Raw genomic sequence first — 18,160 nt, forward strand, 5'->3', positions numbered from 1 at the left:
ACAGAGCCATTAGTTGTAGTCGTGCTCGAAGCCTCTTGGTGCTCCAACTGCCTGATTTGCATAAAGATAAAAATCCTTATCTCAGGAACACTACAAAGATAAATAGGTATCATTTTTATCAGCATATTCCTGCTTTGAATAGAGTTGATCATGCTGACAGAGGCTCTGATCAGCTTGGAAATCACAGCTAGTTACAGCCCACACAGACACGGAGACGGTTATGGGCTGGTTCTACTAGTGACATCTATTACTGCTGTAGAGCAGGCTCCATGCCTGTGTGGGCTCTAACTTTAAAACAGTAGGTTTTATAGCACAGATTGTAAACACATTCCATGGTGATATTGGGCACAACAGACACCACAGGACAAATTCTGCTGTCCACATCTGTATATCCGTTCTGCAGCCCTGCAAAAAAGATAGAACATGCCCTATTCTTGTCCCTTTTGCAGACGAGTACAATGGATCTGCAAAAAAGAAAAAATGGATGCAACATGAATGTCACACAGACATTATCTGTATTTTTAGCGGCTCTGTGTTTAGTGGACTACAAAATGCATGTGAATACACCCTTAGGCCTCATGCACACGACCGTTGTTTTTGTCCGCATCCGAGCCGCAGTTTCTGCAGCTCGGGCGCGGACCCATTCACTTCAACGGGGTCGCAAAAGATGCGGACAGCACTTCGTGCGCTGTCCGCATCCGTTGCTCCGTTCCATAGCCCCGCAAAAAAAATATAACATGTCCTATTCTTGTCCGTTTTGCAGACATGAATAGGCATTCCTACAATGGGCTTCTGTTTTTTGTGGACCGCAAAAAACGGAACGGTCGTGTGCATGAGGCCTTATGCATACTTTCAGTAATAATAGCACTGAGAATGAGTGCAGGCCAGGCATAACAATTATAACAGCATAGTTTATAGGCTGAAAAAAGATATATATCTATCAGTTATCCTGCAACGTTGATCCTGAGGAAGGCAAATTAAGCATCCAGACACCGGGGTTCAGGAGATACCACTAACTGTTAGATGCAGGCTGCAGCACGTAGTTTTGTCTATCACCACCTGGGGCAGCCATCTCATTGGGTGGGCTCACAGTCCGACCTTGCTGCTGCATGCAGTGGTGGCAGCCAGTGGCGCATCTTCATCTTGGTTGAATGATGCACCCTCTGCAGTCACATAGGTTATACACCCTAAAGGCTGGCATAGTCCTGTGCTATAAAAATATGCCCTACAAATGACAAATATGAAAAAATTTAAAACATCAATTTTTATACCTACATGTTAAAAAAAAGATGAATCATATCGGTCAACTATTGTAACGGACCGTTTCAGCAGACAAGGGGTTAAAATCCGTTTAGGCGATATGCCCCTTTCTGAGAGACAGGCACAGCTACTGCAGAACACCAAACTCCCGAACTGGATACAAAATAGCACTCCAAACTGGAACCTCACGAATAGCTGCTAGCAGACGAACAGGAATCAGCTTACACTCCTGGCAATCAGTCTCTAACAGCATACAGTGGATCCCCCCAATAACGAGACAAGGCTCCGTGTTGAGGGTCAAGCAGTGGTCTGAGGTGCTGGCACACCCAGCCTGGTTTTTATTACAGTTGTTGCAAATGCAGGTCCGCCCACAGGGTTTTGAAATACAACCAATCAATATGTTACAACACATACAATGTAAGTACAGCAACCAATCGTTCACGCCCCTAGGGGACCAGAAGGAAGACTGGGACACAGGACAGATATGCAGCACTGCAGGATACACAGAGACAATACATCCCCACAATGCATCATGGTTTCCTCCTCTCTGCCCTGGAGACACCCGAGGAGTAATCCAATTATCTCTCAAGACAAAGAGGAATCACCAATACACATGTGGGGACAACAGAACAGAAATCACCATTTAAACATACAATGTCACAACCCTTTTCAATACACAAACATTTAACATCCCAAAATGGCACGAATTAGACCAGGAGTTCAAGTTAGTTCAAGTCCTTTGTGAACAAATGAGGCCTGGCTGATGAGAGGGCCCATAATCCTGGGGCAAGAGGCCAGCAGCCAGGCCCCTCCAAAACCCAGTGGCGAGGTTGGTTTCGCCACACATCTCCCCCTCCCAGGGAAGACTAACCAGGTACCTGAGTTAGTCTGGCAGTCCACCCACAACCCAATACTGGACCTGTTGAATTTGGTAGCCTGTCTCTGTCCAGTAAGTCCACCAAGGTTATGTTGGTAGCTGGTACTCCCGGTCTCTGTGTTGCTTCCTGGCTTGGAGTGGAGGTTGCTTTGTGGGCCGGTATCAGCGGTACTCTGCCCTGGTGCCAGCGTTACCATGGAGGAAGCCTGGTTGGAGCCTGGTTGTTGGAGGGGGAGGCCGACTGTCTCTACCCCCTGTGCTGTAAGTGCAGAGACCACGGTCCCATCTGCACTGTTGTGGGGCTTACTGTCTCCCCCTGGTGCGTTAAGCTGCCGCTGAGGAGACTGGGCTCTCTATTCCCTGCTGGACACTCTGCCGCTGGGGAACAGGACCGACTGTCTCTGCCCCCTGTAACTCCGCCTGCCGCTGGGGAATGGAGACTGGGCCTCCAATTCCCAATAAATCACACAGCCGCTGGGGAATGGAGACTGGGCTCCCAATTCCCAATAAATCACACGGCCGCTGGGGAATGGAGACTGGGCTCCCAATTCCCTGTACATCACTCGGCCGCTGGGGAATGGAGATTGGGCTCCCAATTCCCAAAAAATCATGCTGCTGCTGGGGGGCAGGAACAACTACCTCTGCCCCCTGTAACTCAGCCTGCCGCTGGGGAGGGAGGACGCTGATCTCCTCTCCCTGCATTTCACACTGCCTTCCCGGCATATCACCCTGCTGCTGGGGGGCAGGAACAACTACCTCTGCCCCCTGTAACTCAGCCTGCCGCTGGGGAGGGAGGACGCTGCTCTCCTCTCCCTGCACTTCACACTGCCGCTGGGGAATGGAGACTGGGCTCCCAATTCCCTGCAGGACCGGTGGAGAGACCTCGGTCCCATCTCTACCGGCCACCTGGGGTCCTTCCCAGTAACACTCTACAATATCTGCCCAGCTGAATGGGTCTGGATCTGGGTCTGTCACCTTACCGTCCTGCTGAGCCTTCCCAATGGAGTGGAAGAGATCTCGGTAGTCCTGCTCCAGTTCCCACTCCAGGGTTGCTAGGTGAGCCAGGTCTTGCTCTACCTCATGGGGGTCATCCCACTCATGCCCAGCCTCCCTCTCATAGAAAATGTCCTGAAGTCTGGACTGTGCAGGGCTCCCGAAGTCAGGCTCTGCAAAGGACTCCCATAACAAGCCAGGACCATCAAACTCCTCTCCCTCTGGCTTGTCATGTTCGGCTGTCCAGGGTATATACTGTGCCATATACCACCAAAGCGCCTGGTAGGCATCCTCCCGCCATAGCTCCTGCCATACCCGGTGCTCTAGTTCCTTCACCCATTCCTCCAGGGGCTGCTCTCCCAGGAAGGGCATCCGCAGGGCCACTTGCTTCTGCAACCGCTGCTCTTCACTGGGGAGACTCTCACCCCGCTGGTATTGTACATTATCCAGGGCCTGGTACCAGATGCCTTTCCTTAATGCTTCCCGGCCATCCAGGTCCTCCTCCTCGTATAACACTGCTGGTTCCATCCTGTTGCTTTTAGGGTCGCTGTACTGGGACATGGGTTGCCCTTAAATTGTAGAATCCACAGAAATGGTGTCTCCTGTAGCTGTCCTTCTGGCTGTAGGAACGATCCCGCCGCTTGCCACCAATGTAACGGACCGTTTCAGCAGACAAGGGTTTAAAATCCGTTTAGGCGATATGCCCTTTCTGAGAGACAGGCACAGCTACTGCAGAACACCAAACTCCCGAACTGGATACAAAATAGCACTCCAAACTGGAACCTCACGAATAGCTGCTAGCAGACGAACAGGAATCAGCTTACACTCCTGGCAATCAGTCTCTAACAGCATACAGTGGATCCCCCCAATAACGAGACAAGGCTCCGTGTTGAGGGTCAAGCAGTGGTCTGAGGTGCTGGCACACCCAGCCTGGTTTTTATTACAGTTGTTGCAAATACAGGTCCGCCCACAGGGTTTTGAAATACAACCAATCAATATGTTACAACACATACAATGTAAGTACAGCAACCAATCGTTCACGCCCCTAGGGGACCAGAAGGAAGACTGGGACACAGGACAGATATGCAGCACTGCAGGATACACAGAGACAATACATCCCCACAATGCATCATGGTTTCCTCCTCTCTGCCCTGGAGACACCCGAGGAGTAATCCAATTATCTCTCAAGACAAAGAGAAATCACCAATACACATGTGGGGACAACAGAACAGAAATCACCATTTAAACATACAATGTCACAACCCTTTTCAATACACAGACATTTAACATCCCAAAATGGCACGAATTAGACCAGGAGTTCAAGTTAGTTCAAGTCCTTTGTGAACAAATGAGGCCTGGCTGATGAGAGGGCCCATAATCCTGGGGCAAGAGGCCAGCAGCCAGGCCCCTCCAAAACCCAGTGGCGAGGTTGGTTTCGCCACAACTATTATCACATAAATAAAGTACAGTATGTGACACAAAACCTTTACGGGGTTACTCTCTCATGTAGTCACACATATCAGATTTTCAAAATCTGGCTTTGTCATTAAGTTGACGAAAAGGCCCTGTCATTAGGAAGTTAATGAAGCCTAGTATGAGCACTTGTTTGTGTTACATGTTACATCTGTGGGACATGTGGGTAAATCCTGTGTATGATTTGCTGCATATTGATCATATCATATTTTCTCTTGTCTTTCCTAGGTTTTTGTCCTGAGAGAGGGAAAAAGTACGCCGTTACTTACAGCACACATCAACATGCCAGTTAGTGAAGGCCTAGTGGCTGGTTGAAGTTGTCTACAGAGCTAAATTCATCATCTAAAGAGCTTGTATAAAAGAAAATAAGACCGAGTAACAAAGGATTGCATCCTTCTAGGACTATAGTTCTAGTTATGGATTCTTAAGAAACTGCACTTTTCAAATGTCCCATTCCCAGATGTAATTATTCTGAAACCAAATTAAGGTCATTGAAGTACAATGTACAATGATGGGTAGCAGTCAGGCACGTGTTAAAGATAACCTGTAACCCAAAAATGCAGTGCATGTTATAAAGCAGGAGGATCTGAGTAGATTGTTTTATAGTTTTGTAAAAATAGATTCAACAAAACTTGTAATTTATTCATTTAAACCTGTGCTCTTTCTGAACTTAAAGGAGATTTCCACGATTACTATGCTTTTTAACAGATATGCTCATGTAGATGCCTACCTTATTTCCCCTGCTTTTTTTTTTCCCAATTTGGACTTTCCTGACCCGCTTTCACCTTGTCCCTGTCCACATCTATCAGTGACTGACAGCCATCTCTGTATCAGTTGCTCGTTAAGTGGAGGTGAAGTGGTGTATTTACATGCAATGATCACCTCCCCAGTATAAGCTATTGCATTTGCTCTTCCTCATACAACTGCATTGTTTCTGGACAGCAGAACGCTGTATAGACACCGTGATCTGCTGTCCAGAAATGATCATTTAGATGCCTGCACGAACGACCGTTTCATCCGATGAACGCGTGTTTTGCTGCACCTTTAGACAGGCAGATTGTTGGGAACAAGCGTTCGCAGCAACGTTCAATCCTGATAATCTGCCCAATTATCTGGATGTGTAAATCCATGTTAAGTTATATTTAGATGAGCAGATAATTGTTACAGTTCGATTGTTAACAATGTTATCTTTGCATGAAAATGCTTGATCTGTCATTGGCTTTAAATTGCTAAATGCAATGGTGTCACTAACGATTATCCAATCATTACAATCTGTCCACTAGAAGTCCCTTTACAAAGGAGGATACAGCAGCATATTGTCGGGAAGGAAACGTTTGCTTGCTCCTCCTACATTTACTGTACATTCAGCGGTCTCCTTCACAGTATGGGGAGTCCAATCACTAATGCCATCGCTCTTCCCTATACAGACTCGTTGTTTTCTGGCACTAGAGGCTGTTTACACAGCACGATCTGCTGCAAGTAAACAACGATTTTTGTGTCCACATGAATGATCTATTACCCTATGGAAGAGTGTTTTGCTTTTTCAGCGGCACTCCTATGAACGCTCGTTAGAGATTATCTTGCAGATTCTCAGCCTGTGTAAAGGGCCCTTAATGATTCATGTTCCACGATAATGGAGTATTGTAAATGTATGTAGCAACTGAACAATTATAGTGAAAATGCTCATTTAATGCTTGTAAAAAAATGTTTTTGCAAAAATGCTTATTGTTATTGAATCGTGAAATGAAAAGGTACATTGTGTGATCTTTTGGTGACGTGAATGGGGTAAAACAAACCTGTTTTCTTTAAATATTTGCTGTCTAAATACAGTGAATGATTCTCAATTAAGCAAGTAAATTATTGCATGTGAACTAATGTGTACACAATAATCTTTATACAGTTTAGTCCATACAAATACAGCTCACTACAAATGAGTCCTGTCACGGCTGTGTCATGGTCTGGTGGTAGTGGACGTCACACTTTTGCCGTGCATGCTTGTTGCTGGTGGCAACGTGTTGTTTGTAGCATGTTTTGACACTTTCCTTTTAACCGCCTCCGGACCGCCTAACGCAGGATTGCGTTCCGGAGGCGGTCGATTCATTCCTCCTGGACGCGCCGGGCGCAAAACACATACGGATGTCTGAATGGAGCCTTACAGGAAGGTGATCACCCCATATAGACTCCCTGATCACCCCCCTGTCATTGATCACCCCCCTGTAAGGCTCCATTCAGACGTCAGTATGTGTTTTGCAGACCCGCAGATCCGCAAAACACATACGGACGTCTGAATGGAGCCTTACAGGGGGGTGATCACCACATATAGACTCCCTGATCACCCCCCTGTCATTGATCACCCCCCTGTAAGGCTCCATTCAGACGTCCGTATGTGTTTTGCGGATCCGCAAAACACGGACACCGGCAATGTGCTTTCCGCATTTTGCGGATCCGCACATTGCCAGAACTATATAGAAAATGCCTTTTCTTGTCCGCAATTGCGGACAAGAATAGGACATGTTCTATAGGCTCTACAAAAAAACGCAGTGTTCGCCCGATCAGGCCTGATCTTGTGCGCACACTTGCGTTCAGTCCGCCCCACCACAGTGACAGAATTTATTTTTTTATGATCACTGCAAAAACACCGTAAAATCGCTGCGGCGCTATAAAAAGATCACTTTTGAGGGGCATGGCGAGTTCATAGAAGATTTTATTTTTTTTTGTCACAAGTTAGCGGAAATTTATTATTATTTTTTTGTTTTTTTGTTTTTTCTTACAAAGTCTTATATTCCACTAACTTGTGACAAAAAATAAAATCTCACATGAACTCACCATACCCCTCACGGAATCCAAATGCGTAAAAATTTTTAAACATTTATATTCCAGACTTCTTCTCCAGGTCAGTATAAATACCCCACAAGTGACCCCATTTTGGAAAGAAGATACCCCAAGGTATTTCGTGAGGGGCATGGCGAGTTCATGTAAAATTTTATTTTTTGTCACAAGTTAGTGGAATATGAGACTTTGTAAGAGAAAAAATATATATATTTTCCGCTAACTTGTGCCAAAAAAAAAAAATTCTAGGAACTCGCCATGCCCCTCACGGAATTCCTTGGGGTGTCTTCTTTCCAAAATGGGGTCACTTGTGGAGTATTTATACTGCCCTGGCACTTTAGGGGACCTAAAGCGTGAGAAGTAGTTTGGAATCCAAATGCGTAAAAAATGCCATGTGAAATCGTAAAGATTCTCATTGGAATTTGGGCAATGTGTTTTGGGGTGTATTTTTACATATACCCATGCTGGGTGAGAGGAATATCTCTGTAAATTGACAACTTTGTATAAAAAAAATTAAAAGGTTGTCATTTACAGAGATATTTCTCTCACCCAGTATGGGTATATGTAAAAATACACCCCAAAACACATTGCCCTACTTCTCCTGAGTACGGCGATACCACATGTGTGACATTTTTTTGCAGCCTAGGTGCGTAAAGGGGCCGAAAGTCCAACGAGTACCTTTAGGCTTTACAGGGTTGCTCACAATTTAGCCCCGCCCAAAATGCCAGAACAGTAAACACACCCCACAAATGACCCCATTTCGGAAAGAAGACACCCCAAGGTATTCGCTGAGGGGCATATTGAGTCCATGAAAGATTGAACTTTTTGTCACAAGTTAGCGGAAAGGGAGACTTTGTGAGAAAAAATAAAATAAAAAATTTCCGCTAACTTGTGCCAAAAAAAAAAACTTTTATGAACTCGCCATGCCCCTCACGGAATACCCTGGGGTGTCTTCTTTCCAAAATGGGGTCACATGTGGGGTATTTATACTGCCCTGGCATTTTAGGGGCCCTAAAGCTTGAGAAGAAGTCTGGAATCCAAATGTCTAAAAATGCCCTCCTAAAAGGAATTTAGGCCCCTTTGCGCACCTAGGCTGCAAAAAAGTGTCACACATGTGGTATCGCCGTACTCAGGAGAAGTAGGGCAATGCGTTTTGGGGTGTCTTTTTACATATACCCATGCTGGGTGAGAGAAATATCTCTGTCAAATGACAACTTTGTATAAAAAAATGGGAAAAGTTGTCTTTTAGAGAGATATTTCTCTCACCCAGCATGGGTATATGTAAAAAGACACCCCAAAACACATTGCCCAACTTTTCCTGAGTTTGGCGAAACCACATGTGTGACACTTTTTTGCAGCCTAGGTGCGCAAAGGGGCCCAAATTCCTTTTAGGAGGGCATTTTTAGACATTTGGATTCCAGACTTCTCACGCTTTAGGGCCCCTAAAATGCAGGGCAGTATAAATACCCCACATGTGACCCCATTTTGGAAAGAAGACACCCCAGGGTATTCCGTGAGGGGCATGGCGAGTTCATAAAAGTTTTTTTTTTGGCACAAGTTAGCGGAAATTATTATTATTATTATTTTTTTCTCACATTCTAAAGAGCACCTTTAGGATTTCACAGGACATTTTTTACACATTTGAATTTCAAACTACTTCTCAGGCATTAGGGCCCCTAAAATGCCAGGGCAGTATAACTACCCCACAAGTGACCCCATTTTGGAAAGAAGACAAACACAAGTTAGTGGAATATGAGACTTTGTAAGAAAAAAAAAAAATCATCATTTTCCACTAACTTGTGATAAAAAATAAAAAGCTCTATGAACTCACTATGCCCATCAGCGAATACCTTAGGGTGTCTACTTTCCGAAATGGGGTCATTTGTGGGGTTTTTCTACTGTCTGGGCATTGTAGAACCTCAGGAAACATGACAGGTGCTCAGAAAGTCAGAGCTGCTTCAAAATGCGGAAATTCACATTTTTGTACCATAGTTTGTAAACGCTATAACTTTTGCCCAAACCATTTTTTTTTACCCAAACATTATTTTTTTTATCAAAGACATGTAGAACAATAAATTTAGAGAAAAATGTATATAGAAATGTAGTTTTAAAAAAAAAAAAATGACAACTGAAAGTGAAAAATCTCATTTTTTTGCAACAATTTTGGTAAATTTCGATTAATAACAAAAAAAATGTAAAAATGTCAGCAGCAATGAAATACCACCAAATGAAAGCTCTATTAGTGAGAAGAAAAGGAGGTAAAATTCATTTGGGTGGTAAGTTGTATGACCGAGCAATAAACCGTGAAAGTAGTGTAGTGCAGAATTGTAAAAAGTGGTCTGGTCATTAAGGGTGTTTAAGCTAGGGGAGCTGAGGTGGTTAAGTCTGGTTCCCTTCCCATTTCTGGTGTGTATGGGGTTAAGGTGTGAGCTAGGTGTGGCCTCTTGGCTCTTATAGTACTGGTGTTTGGTGGAGCTGGATTTGTGCTGCCATCCTGGACCTTTCCATCTGTCCAGCTTGAGGGCCACCTTGTTGAACATAGTTTGTCTTCCCATTCTATCCTTCTACGCAAGAACGATAGGTGTTTCATAGAATTTATAACATTTGGCTGTGAAAATGAAAAATTAAATGTTTTTAACAAGAAAATGATGCTTTAGGTCCAAACTTTCTTTTCACATAAAGGCATAACAGGAGAATATCACCCCAGAATTTGCTACCCATTTTCTCCTGAATACAGTAACATCCTATTTGTGGTCGTAAACTGCTGTTTGGGGATACACCAGGGCTCAGAAGGGAAGGGACTGCATCTGTATTTTCTAACATGGGATTTTCTAAACTGGTTTTTAAGAGCCACAACTTTTTATTAATTTTTGTTGACTTTACTGTGTGAGGGCTTATTTTTTGTGGGACAAGTTGTATTTTTTATTGGTACCATGTTTGCTTTCTGATCGCTTTTTTTCTCATTTTTTGGGAGATGATGTGGGCAAAAATTGAAATTCTGTCAGTGTTGTTTTTTTGTTTTTTAATATCAGGTTCACCATGGTATATATGATATAATAACTTTATTCTGCAGAATGATACAATTATGGCAATACAAAATTTATATACAGTAGTTTTTTTTTTCTGTTTTACTATTTTTGCATAATGAAATCCCTTTTTAAAAAAAAATCTTTTATATCACCAAATGTAAGCACTCTACAACACTAGATGAAGACAGAATTACTCCCATACGGGAAGGATCACAGGCTGCTGCGCTTGTGTGCCAGGCAGGCCTCTCAGGACGCGAGAATGACTATGATAGAAACAAGTTTGCTCAGAGAGCAAGAACAAGAAAGCATGGTGCACTAAGGGATTCCACTAACAATTCTTTATTAAATAAACTTTAAAAACACAAATAATAAACTTAAATCAAGGAGGGCCCTCCTTGTTTTTTTTTTTTTAATGTTTAATAAATAATTGTTAGTGGAACTTTCTTGTTCTTGCTCCCTAAGCAAACTTGTTTCTATTTAGTTTACATAGGGGAACTGGGCAGGTGTGTCCATTGTCTCCTTTACTTTATTTTGCAGTAGCGCTCGAGCCCCTGGTACTGTCAATTTGACGGGATATTAATTAACTAGGTATCTCTTTGGGTGGCAGAGAAGCCGCATTGGTATATATGCTGATTATATGGTATTATTTCTCTCAGATCCAAGAAATTCCTTGTCATATGCTGCCTCGATTATAGACACCTTGGGCAGGTTCTCTGATCTCCTAGTAAACTGGCAGAAATCCTTTCATATGCTTCTTTGTCGTTCGGGTTCGCATATTGGCGGGGAACTTTGTCATCCCACCATAGTTTCCCAATTTAAGTGTCTAGGAATGCATATTACAAGAGAGAGTTCCCAATCCTACTCAATGTCAAGCCCTTGCTATCTCAGGGACAAGCTGAAAGTATTGAGTACGTTGCTGTTGAAAATAATCACCCTTCCTAAGCTTTTGTGTACCCTGGAAAATATAGATACTATAGTACCATGGAGGTTTTTTGGCGCAGTGAACTCTAATGTCCCCCTTTATCTAGGGTAAAAAGAGACCCAAACTTTGTTTAAGCACCCTTCAGAGACCAAAAGATATGGGGCAAGCTGCTCTGGCTGACTTCCAGCTGTATTAGCTTGCTGGACAATTATGTTATGTCAAGTCATGGTTATGTGATAAACCGCTGTCTAATAGCGAGCATCATCTCCAACATTTGCTGTCAGATTACTACCTGTGGGCAGTTCTAGAATACCCTAATGCTTTTCAGGGTCAATTACTACATTGCATAGATTGACCACACATGTTTGGGCCAATAAGCAGATATCATTCTTTGGTGCAACTCTTGCTGAGACTCCCGTGTGGCAGAATAGTGGTTTAATACAGCTCAGGTGTCTCCCAGATTCTGAGTTTTAGGGTAGAGAAAACAAAGAAAAGGAATTAGGGGGGGGGGGGGGGGCGTCCCGGGGCGTGAGTCACATAATTGACATTAGTGATATAATCGGGAGGACAAGAGAAACAATATATCATTCACTTCACACAATATTTGTGGCTAAAATAGACGAGTACCTATTGTCCCTAGCAAAATATGCCATCATGATAACCATTTTAGAGCCTCCGTGATTTAAAGGGAACCTGTCACCTCCAAAACACATATAAAACCGACATCATTACCTTACAGTAGCCCCCAGTGTGTTCACAATGATGTTTTTCATTCTTCCATCGGTTGCTGCATACTGTATAAAAATGCAGTTTTAATCACCCTTCTTGCTATCTTCAGAGTCAGCTTGAAGTCAAGGAGGCGACAGCCTCCTTGCTTCATGTAAAAATAAGCCCGCCCCTTACCCGTCCTCTTCACTTTTTTTATTGACATCCTGCCTAGAGGCTGAGATCTCGCAAGTCTCACGCATGCTCCATGTTACTGCGCGATCCCGTATCCGGCTCCCGCAGTCACGCGTGACAACTGGCTTGCGTTCTCCTGCGCCTGAAGCCAGTGATCACGCTGATGCTGCGGACAAGGAACACCGAGCGCACGCACTTGGAATTGCCGGCGCATGCGCAGTGAGAACAAAGCTGCCGGAGACGGGATTGCGCAGTAACATGGAGCGCACCGGGCATGCGCGAGACTTGCGCAATCCCAGCCTCTAGGCAGGATGTCAATCAAAGTGAGGAGGATGGGTAAAGGGCGGCCTTATTTTTACTTAAAGCAAGGAGGCCGTTGCCTCCTTGGCTTCAAGCTGACTCTGAAGATAGCGAGAAGGGTGATTAAAACTGTGTTTTATTACAGTATGCAGCAACCGATGGAAAAATGAAAAACATTATTGCTAACACTGGGGGCTACTGTCAAGTACATATGACTTTTTGATCACTTGGTATTACATGTTTTTTTTTACAGAGTTCATCTGACAGGGTATGTCATGTGATATTTTTATAGAGCAGGTTGTTACGGACATGGTGATGCCTAATATTTCTATTTTTATTTTTGTTAAGTTTTACACGGTAAAAGCGGTTTTGACAAGAAAAATATCTTTTTTGTGTTTTGAGATGACTGTTTGATTGGTACCATTTTAGGATACATACAGCTTTTTGATCACTTGCTATTACACTTTTTTTACACAGTGTAATACACTTACAGCCTGCTTGCCTGTGAGAACCAGGGGGCTGGATCTCAGAGGCTTACATGGAAGGCAGCACAATGCCTATGGCTGCCTTCCTACCCAGACAAGCACATCGCACGTGCCGCGGTCATCGTTGACCACATTATAGCAAGGGTTAATGCACCGGCATCAGTGTTTTCACCAATGCCGGTGCATACAGCGGGGGCCTGGCTATCAGTGACTGCCGGACCCCTACTGCTGTATAGCGCTGAGATTCAAGGCACAGTCCCCAATGCCGTATCCTACGGGTTAATCGATTTGATAATCTACGAAAGCGGGAGGTTTATTGGATATACCGACTTGATACTCTTACCCCACATGGGCTTAATGAAATCAGCGAAACTATCATTTGAAAGAGTAAAAATTAAAAAAAAAATATATATATAAAAATAAGGGGTAAAAAAATATAAAATTAAAAAACTAAAATAAAACCAATCGGGGTAAAATGATAAATATACTAATAGGCGGGTATGTGAAGGTGAGTGATAACTAAGGGAGAGACCGGGATAGAGACTGGGTGTAGTGTATCCTTATATACACATAGGGGTCGAGGATGTGACACCTGCACATATTTTTACTATATTAAAGGGGTTGTCCGGGCTGTTCATATTGATGACCTATCCTCAGGATAATTCGCAAATAAAGACCGGCACTCGCTGATGAATATTCTTGTAGGTTTATTCAGTCACATATTCCATCATAGTGACGCATGCGTTTCATCAAATTATATGTTTTCATCAGACATGTGTAAATACCTTACCACTAGCTCTGATGTATATACAAAAAGAAATGACATCACATTGTTACTATAGGTTCCTCCCACATTCGGGTGTCTGGGGAGTATGTGAATCAACTCAATCAAACAGGTGAAACATATTATCAGAAACATCCAGTTTCATTACAGAAAAAACAGGGCAAGATTATCATAGAAATAATCGTATTACATGAAGCTACTGACATTATAATCTCTATTTAGACCTTTTGGATCCATTGTTTGCAACCAATGGATCCAATATGCCTCTCTTTTCAAAAGCAACTTCAGAGCAAAATCATCAAACAAATAATCGTATTACATGAAGCTACTGACATTATAATCTAATAAAAAGAAAGACGGTCCAGCTTCACTGAAAAATACTTGAGGCTTTATTTAATCCCGTGCAGATAAAAACCAACATACAGCAATGCAGAAAATCGACCGGTTTCGGATCACTATAGATGTGGATCCTTAGTCATGATGTGCATCAGTAGGAGGTGAAGTCGAGACTAAATAGTGAACCACTGAGAACAGGTGATCACAATCAGGTACAGGACACACCTCCTGATGACATCCTCCACAGATAAAGTGCATAACAATTACAACATGCCAAAAGACATAGAAAGTAAGATAAAATTTACAAATTACAATAATAAAAGAGAACTAAAAATATTAGTAATGTAGAATAGTGTCATGACGCCTGTTCAATCCTGATGGTATCCGTGAGCCTAATTTAAAAATCCAAAAGCACTCACGATTGAGCAGCTTTTTCTTGTGATCACCGCCTCTGCTTGGTCTATTAACCCTCTCCACTCCTTGTACTGACATGCTATCTGTATTACCATTATGAACCGCAGCGAAATGCAGACTTGCGGCGGAAACATTTTTTATTTTAGCATGGGGTACATCAGAGATATGATGGCAAATTCGAACTTTTAAGCAGTTTGATGTGCACCCGACGTACTGTAGATTACACAGAGAACATGTTATGCAATATACCACATATGTGGTGTTGCAATTAATGTATTGCTGAATAGTGTGAGTAGTATGATTACTTGTAGACAAAATATGCGGGCCCATCCTCATATGTGAGCAACATGTGCATTTTTTATGTCCACATTTAAAATTGCCTATGTGTCTCAGCCAGGTAGGCTGGGACCCAGGTTTATCCTGGTAAAGAGAGGGGATTACCATATTAGCTATAGTAACAGCACGTCGGGCAACACATTTAACACCGCTTTTTACAACATCACCCCAGACTTGGTTATATTTGAGAAGATGAAAATGTCTTTTGACAATGTTACATATTTGTGAGTATTCACAGCTATAACTTGTGGAAAAAATCACTTGCTTCTCTTTATGACCAAGTTTGGGCTTATTGTTTGGGAAAATTATATTATCCCGAGACATAGTGGAAACCATATTTTTGGATCGGTTTAAAAGTCTGCTGGGATAATTCCTGGCTAGGAGACGGGTGGTGACAGTATTCATTTCTTCAATACAGGTTTCACTAGAGGAGCAATTGCGCAAAGCGCGAATATATTCACCCCTGGGGATGTTGTGGACAGTATGTGCAGGATGACAGGATCCCGCATGTAGGATGGTATTTCCTGCGGTTGCTTTTCTATACGTGCGACTCTGTACACGGCCATCCCCCACGTCCCCCACCAAACACAAATCCAAAAAGGATATTAGGGTCTTATGCGAATTGCAATTATTAGCATTGAGGAAGGATCCGAATGATGGTACGGCCGCCACATCGCCCGACCAAACAAAGAGCAGGTCATCGATGTAGCGACCGTACCACCGGACGGATCCACTCCATGGGTTGGAATCAGAGAAAAGAAAATGGTGTTCCCACCATGCCATATAAATGTTTGCAAGCGATGGTGAGAAACGGGCCCCCATAGAGACTCCTCTGCATTGGAGAAAAAACCTCCCATTAAACATAAAATAATTGTGCTGCATAAGAAATAATACAACTTTGCAGAGGAAATCTCTAAAGGGTAATGAGAAATTGGAATAAAGACTCAAAAACCAACCCAAGGAGATAATGGCGAGATCCTGGGGGATAGCCGTGTACAAAGAAGCGACATCAGCAGAGATCCAAGAAAGATCAGAGGACCACTGGAAAGAATGGAAGGCCTGTAAGACTGAAGCAGTGTCCTTCAGAAAACCAGGAATACACTGTACCAGTGGCTGCAACATACTGTCCACCCAGGATGACAGATTCTCTGAGAAAGACCCAATACCCGAGACTATAGGGCGCATAGGGGGGGGGAATCCCTCTTTATGTATCTTGGGGAGGGAATGGAAGATGGGGACCACTGGATAAGAGACAAAAATATAGTCAAATTGTTTTTGGTCCAAGTATCCACTATCCAGTCCCTCCTCCAAGATACTCCTCAAAAGGGTTTGGAAAGGAGCGGTGGGATCCTGTTTCAACTCGGTATAGGTGGCGGAATCAGAGAGCATAAGCTCATTTTGTGCAGCATACACGAGTCTATCCAAGATAACCACCGCTCCCCCCTTATCAGCCTTTCTCACAATTATGTCAGACATACTTTTCAATTCTTTTAACGCTCTGTGTTCACTGGCCATAAGATTGTTTTTACTATCATTTGTATCCCTACTCTGAGACACCCTATCAAGTTCAACCAAATCACGTTCTACATTATCTTGGAATTGATCTAGAGCGGGGGTGTGTGACTGAATGGGATAAAAGTCTCTGTTATAGGTGCGAAAATTATTCGCAAAGTCACTGTGCACCTGCCGCTCTGGATCAATCCCAGAGAGAAAACGCATAGTCTGCATAGAGGCAATGTGTGATAATTCCTGAAAGGAAAAAGAAGACATCTGATCAACAGAAAAATTTGACTGAGTTGTATCAGCCTCTGCAGAACCTATACCAACATTATCTATATCAGAAAAGTGTTTTTTAATGGTAAGATTGCGTGCAAGACGGTTGACATCAAGTAAAGTGCGATATACATCAAAGTGCACTGTGGGAGAAAAAGATAAACCTTTGGCAAGTACATTAATTTGCAATTGTGAGAAGACCTTGGCTGATAGGTTAATGACTTGAATGCTGTTTAAGTCTTTCTGTGGCGTGACGGATAGCGACCTCCTCCTTGCATGCTTCCGCCCTGCACAGCGTTTTTTGCCGGCCTTATAATAGCATTTGTATTGGGATTGGTGTCATGTGCAGTGCCTGAATGATTAGCAGAGGATAACACAGATGATTCCGGAGCTAAAAGCCACTTTGTTACCTCTATTCTTTTTATAGTACTGACGTCGTTTCATAATAGAGCGAGGTGTATAGATCACCTGATTGTGATCACCTGTTCTCAGTGGTTCACTATTTAGTCTCGACTTCACCTCCTACTGATGCACATCATGACTAAGGATCCACATCTATAGTGATCCGAAACCGGTCAATTTTCTGCATTGCTGTATGTTGGTTTTTATCTGCACGGGATTAAATAAAGCCTCAAGTATTTTTCAGTGAAGCTGGACCGTCTTTCTTTTTATTGGAATCTGCTGTGCGCCTAAGGTTCAGGGCGAGGTCCGGGCTCCTGGCTTCCTGTGGATGAGCGCGACATTTTCCGACATTATAATCTCTACTGAGACCTTTTGGATCCATTGTTTGCAACCGATGGATCCAATATGCCTCTCTTTTCAAAAACAACTTATTTCGGTCTCCACCGCGTCGAGGTAAAGTAACGCCCTCTATGACCTGGTAGCGCAATTGTGCTATAGTGTGGCCCTTTTGATGAAAGTGGTATGGTAGTGGGAGTAGCAAATTCTCCTTTCTGATTGTCGATTTATGTTTACTAAGTCGATCTTTTACTCTCATGGAAGTTTCCCCCACATACAATAAACCACAGGGACATTTAAGAATTTACACAACAAATCGACTATCGCAGGTAAAAACCCCTCAAATAGGGATTTCTTCACCGGTATGCGGGTGTGAAAGATAACGACCCTTAATGACATTAGAACAGTTCACACAATTTAAACATGGGAATGTGCCATGTCTCGGGGTGGATAATGTCATCTGTCTAGGGCCAATCTTATTACTGCCTATGTCTGCTCTGACAATTTTATTGTGCAGATTATCTGCTCTTTTAAAACACATCATCGGAGGTCTCTTAAATTCATTAATTTTGAGGGTAAGATTTCGAAATTATCTGCCAATGTTTATTAACTATACTTTTAACCCTTTGGATCCAAGGGTGATATTTAACCACCAGTGGGATCCGTGTTGTTTTAGTAGATTTAACCTCTTGTGGACCTGCCAGTCTATTT

General features: G+C 43.2%; 1 protein-coding gene across 1 annotated transcript in view; it reads left to right on the forward strand.

Moving 5' to 3' along the window:
• The window catches only part of BBS1 (Bardet-Biedl syndrome 1), a 398,008-nt gene extending 391,464 nt beyond the window's left edge, over nt 1-6,544 (forward strand). The window contains exon 18 of the mRNA XM_040410173.1: nt 4,832-6,544. Within this exon, the coding sequence (XP_040266107.1) occupies nt 4,832-4,918 (87 nt within the window). The 3' untranslated portion in view covers nt 4,919-6,544. The remainder of the gene's footprint in view (nt 1-4,831) is intronic.
• The last annotated feature ends 11,616 nt before the right edge of the window (nt 6,545-18,160 follow it).

Source organism: Bufo bufo, chromosome 10 (genome assembly GCF_905171765.1).
Source record: "Bufo bufo chromosome 10, aBufBuf1.1, whole genome shotgun sequence".
Classification (NCBI taxonomy): Eukaryota; Metazoa; Chordata; class Amphibia; order Anura; family Bufonidae; genus Bufo; species Bufo bufo.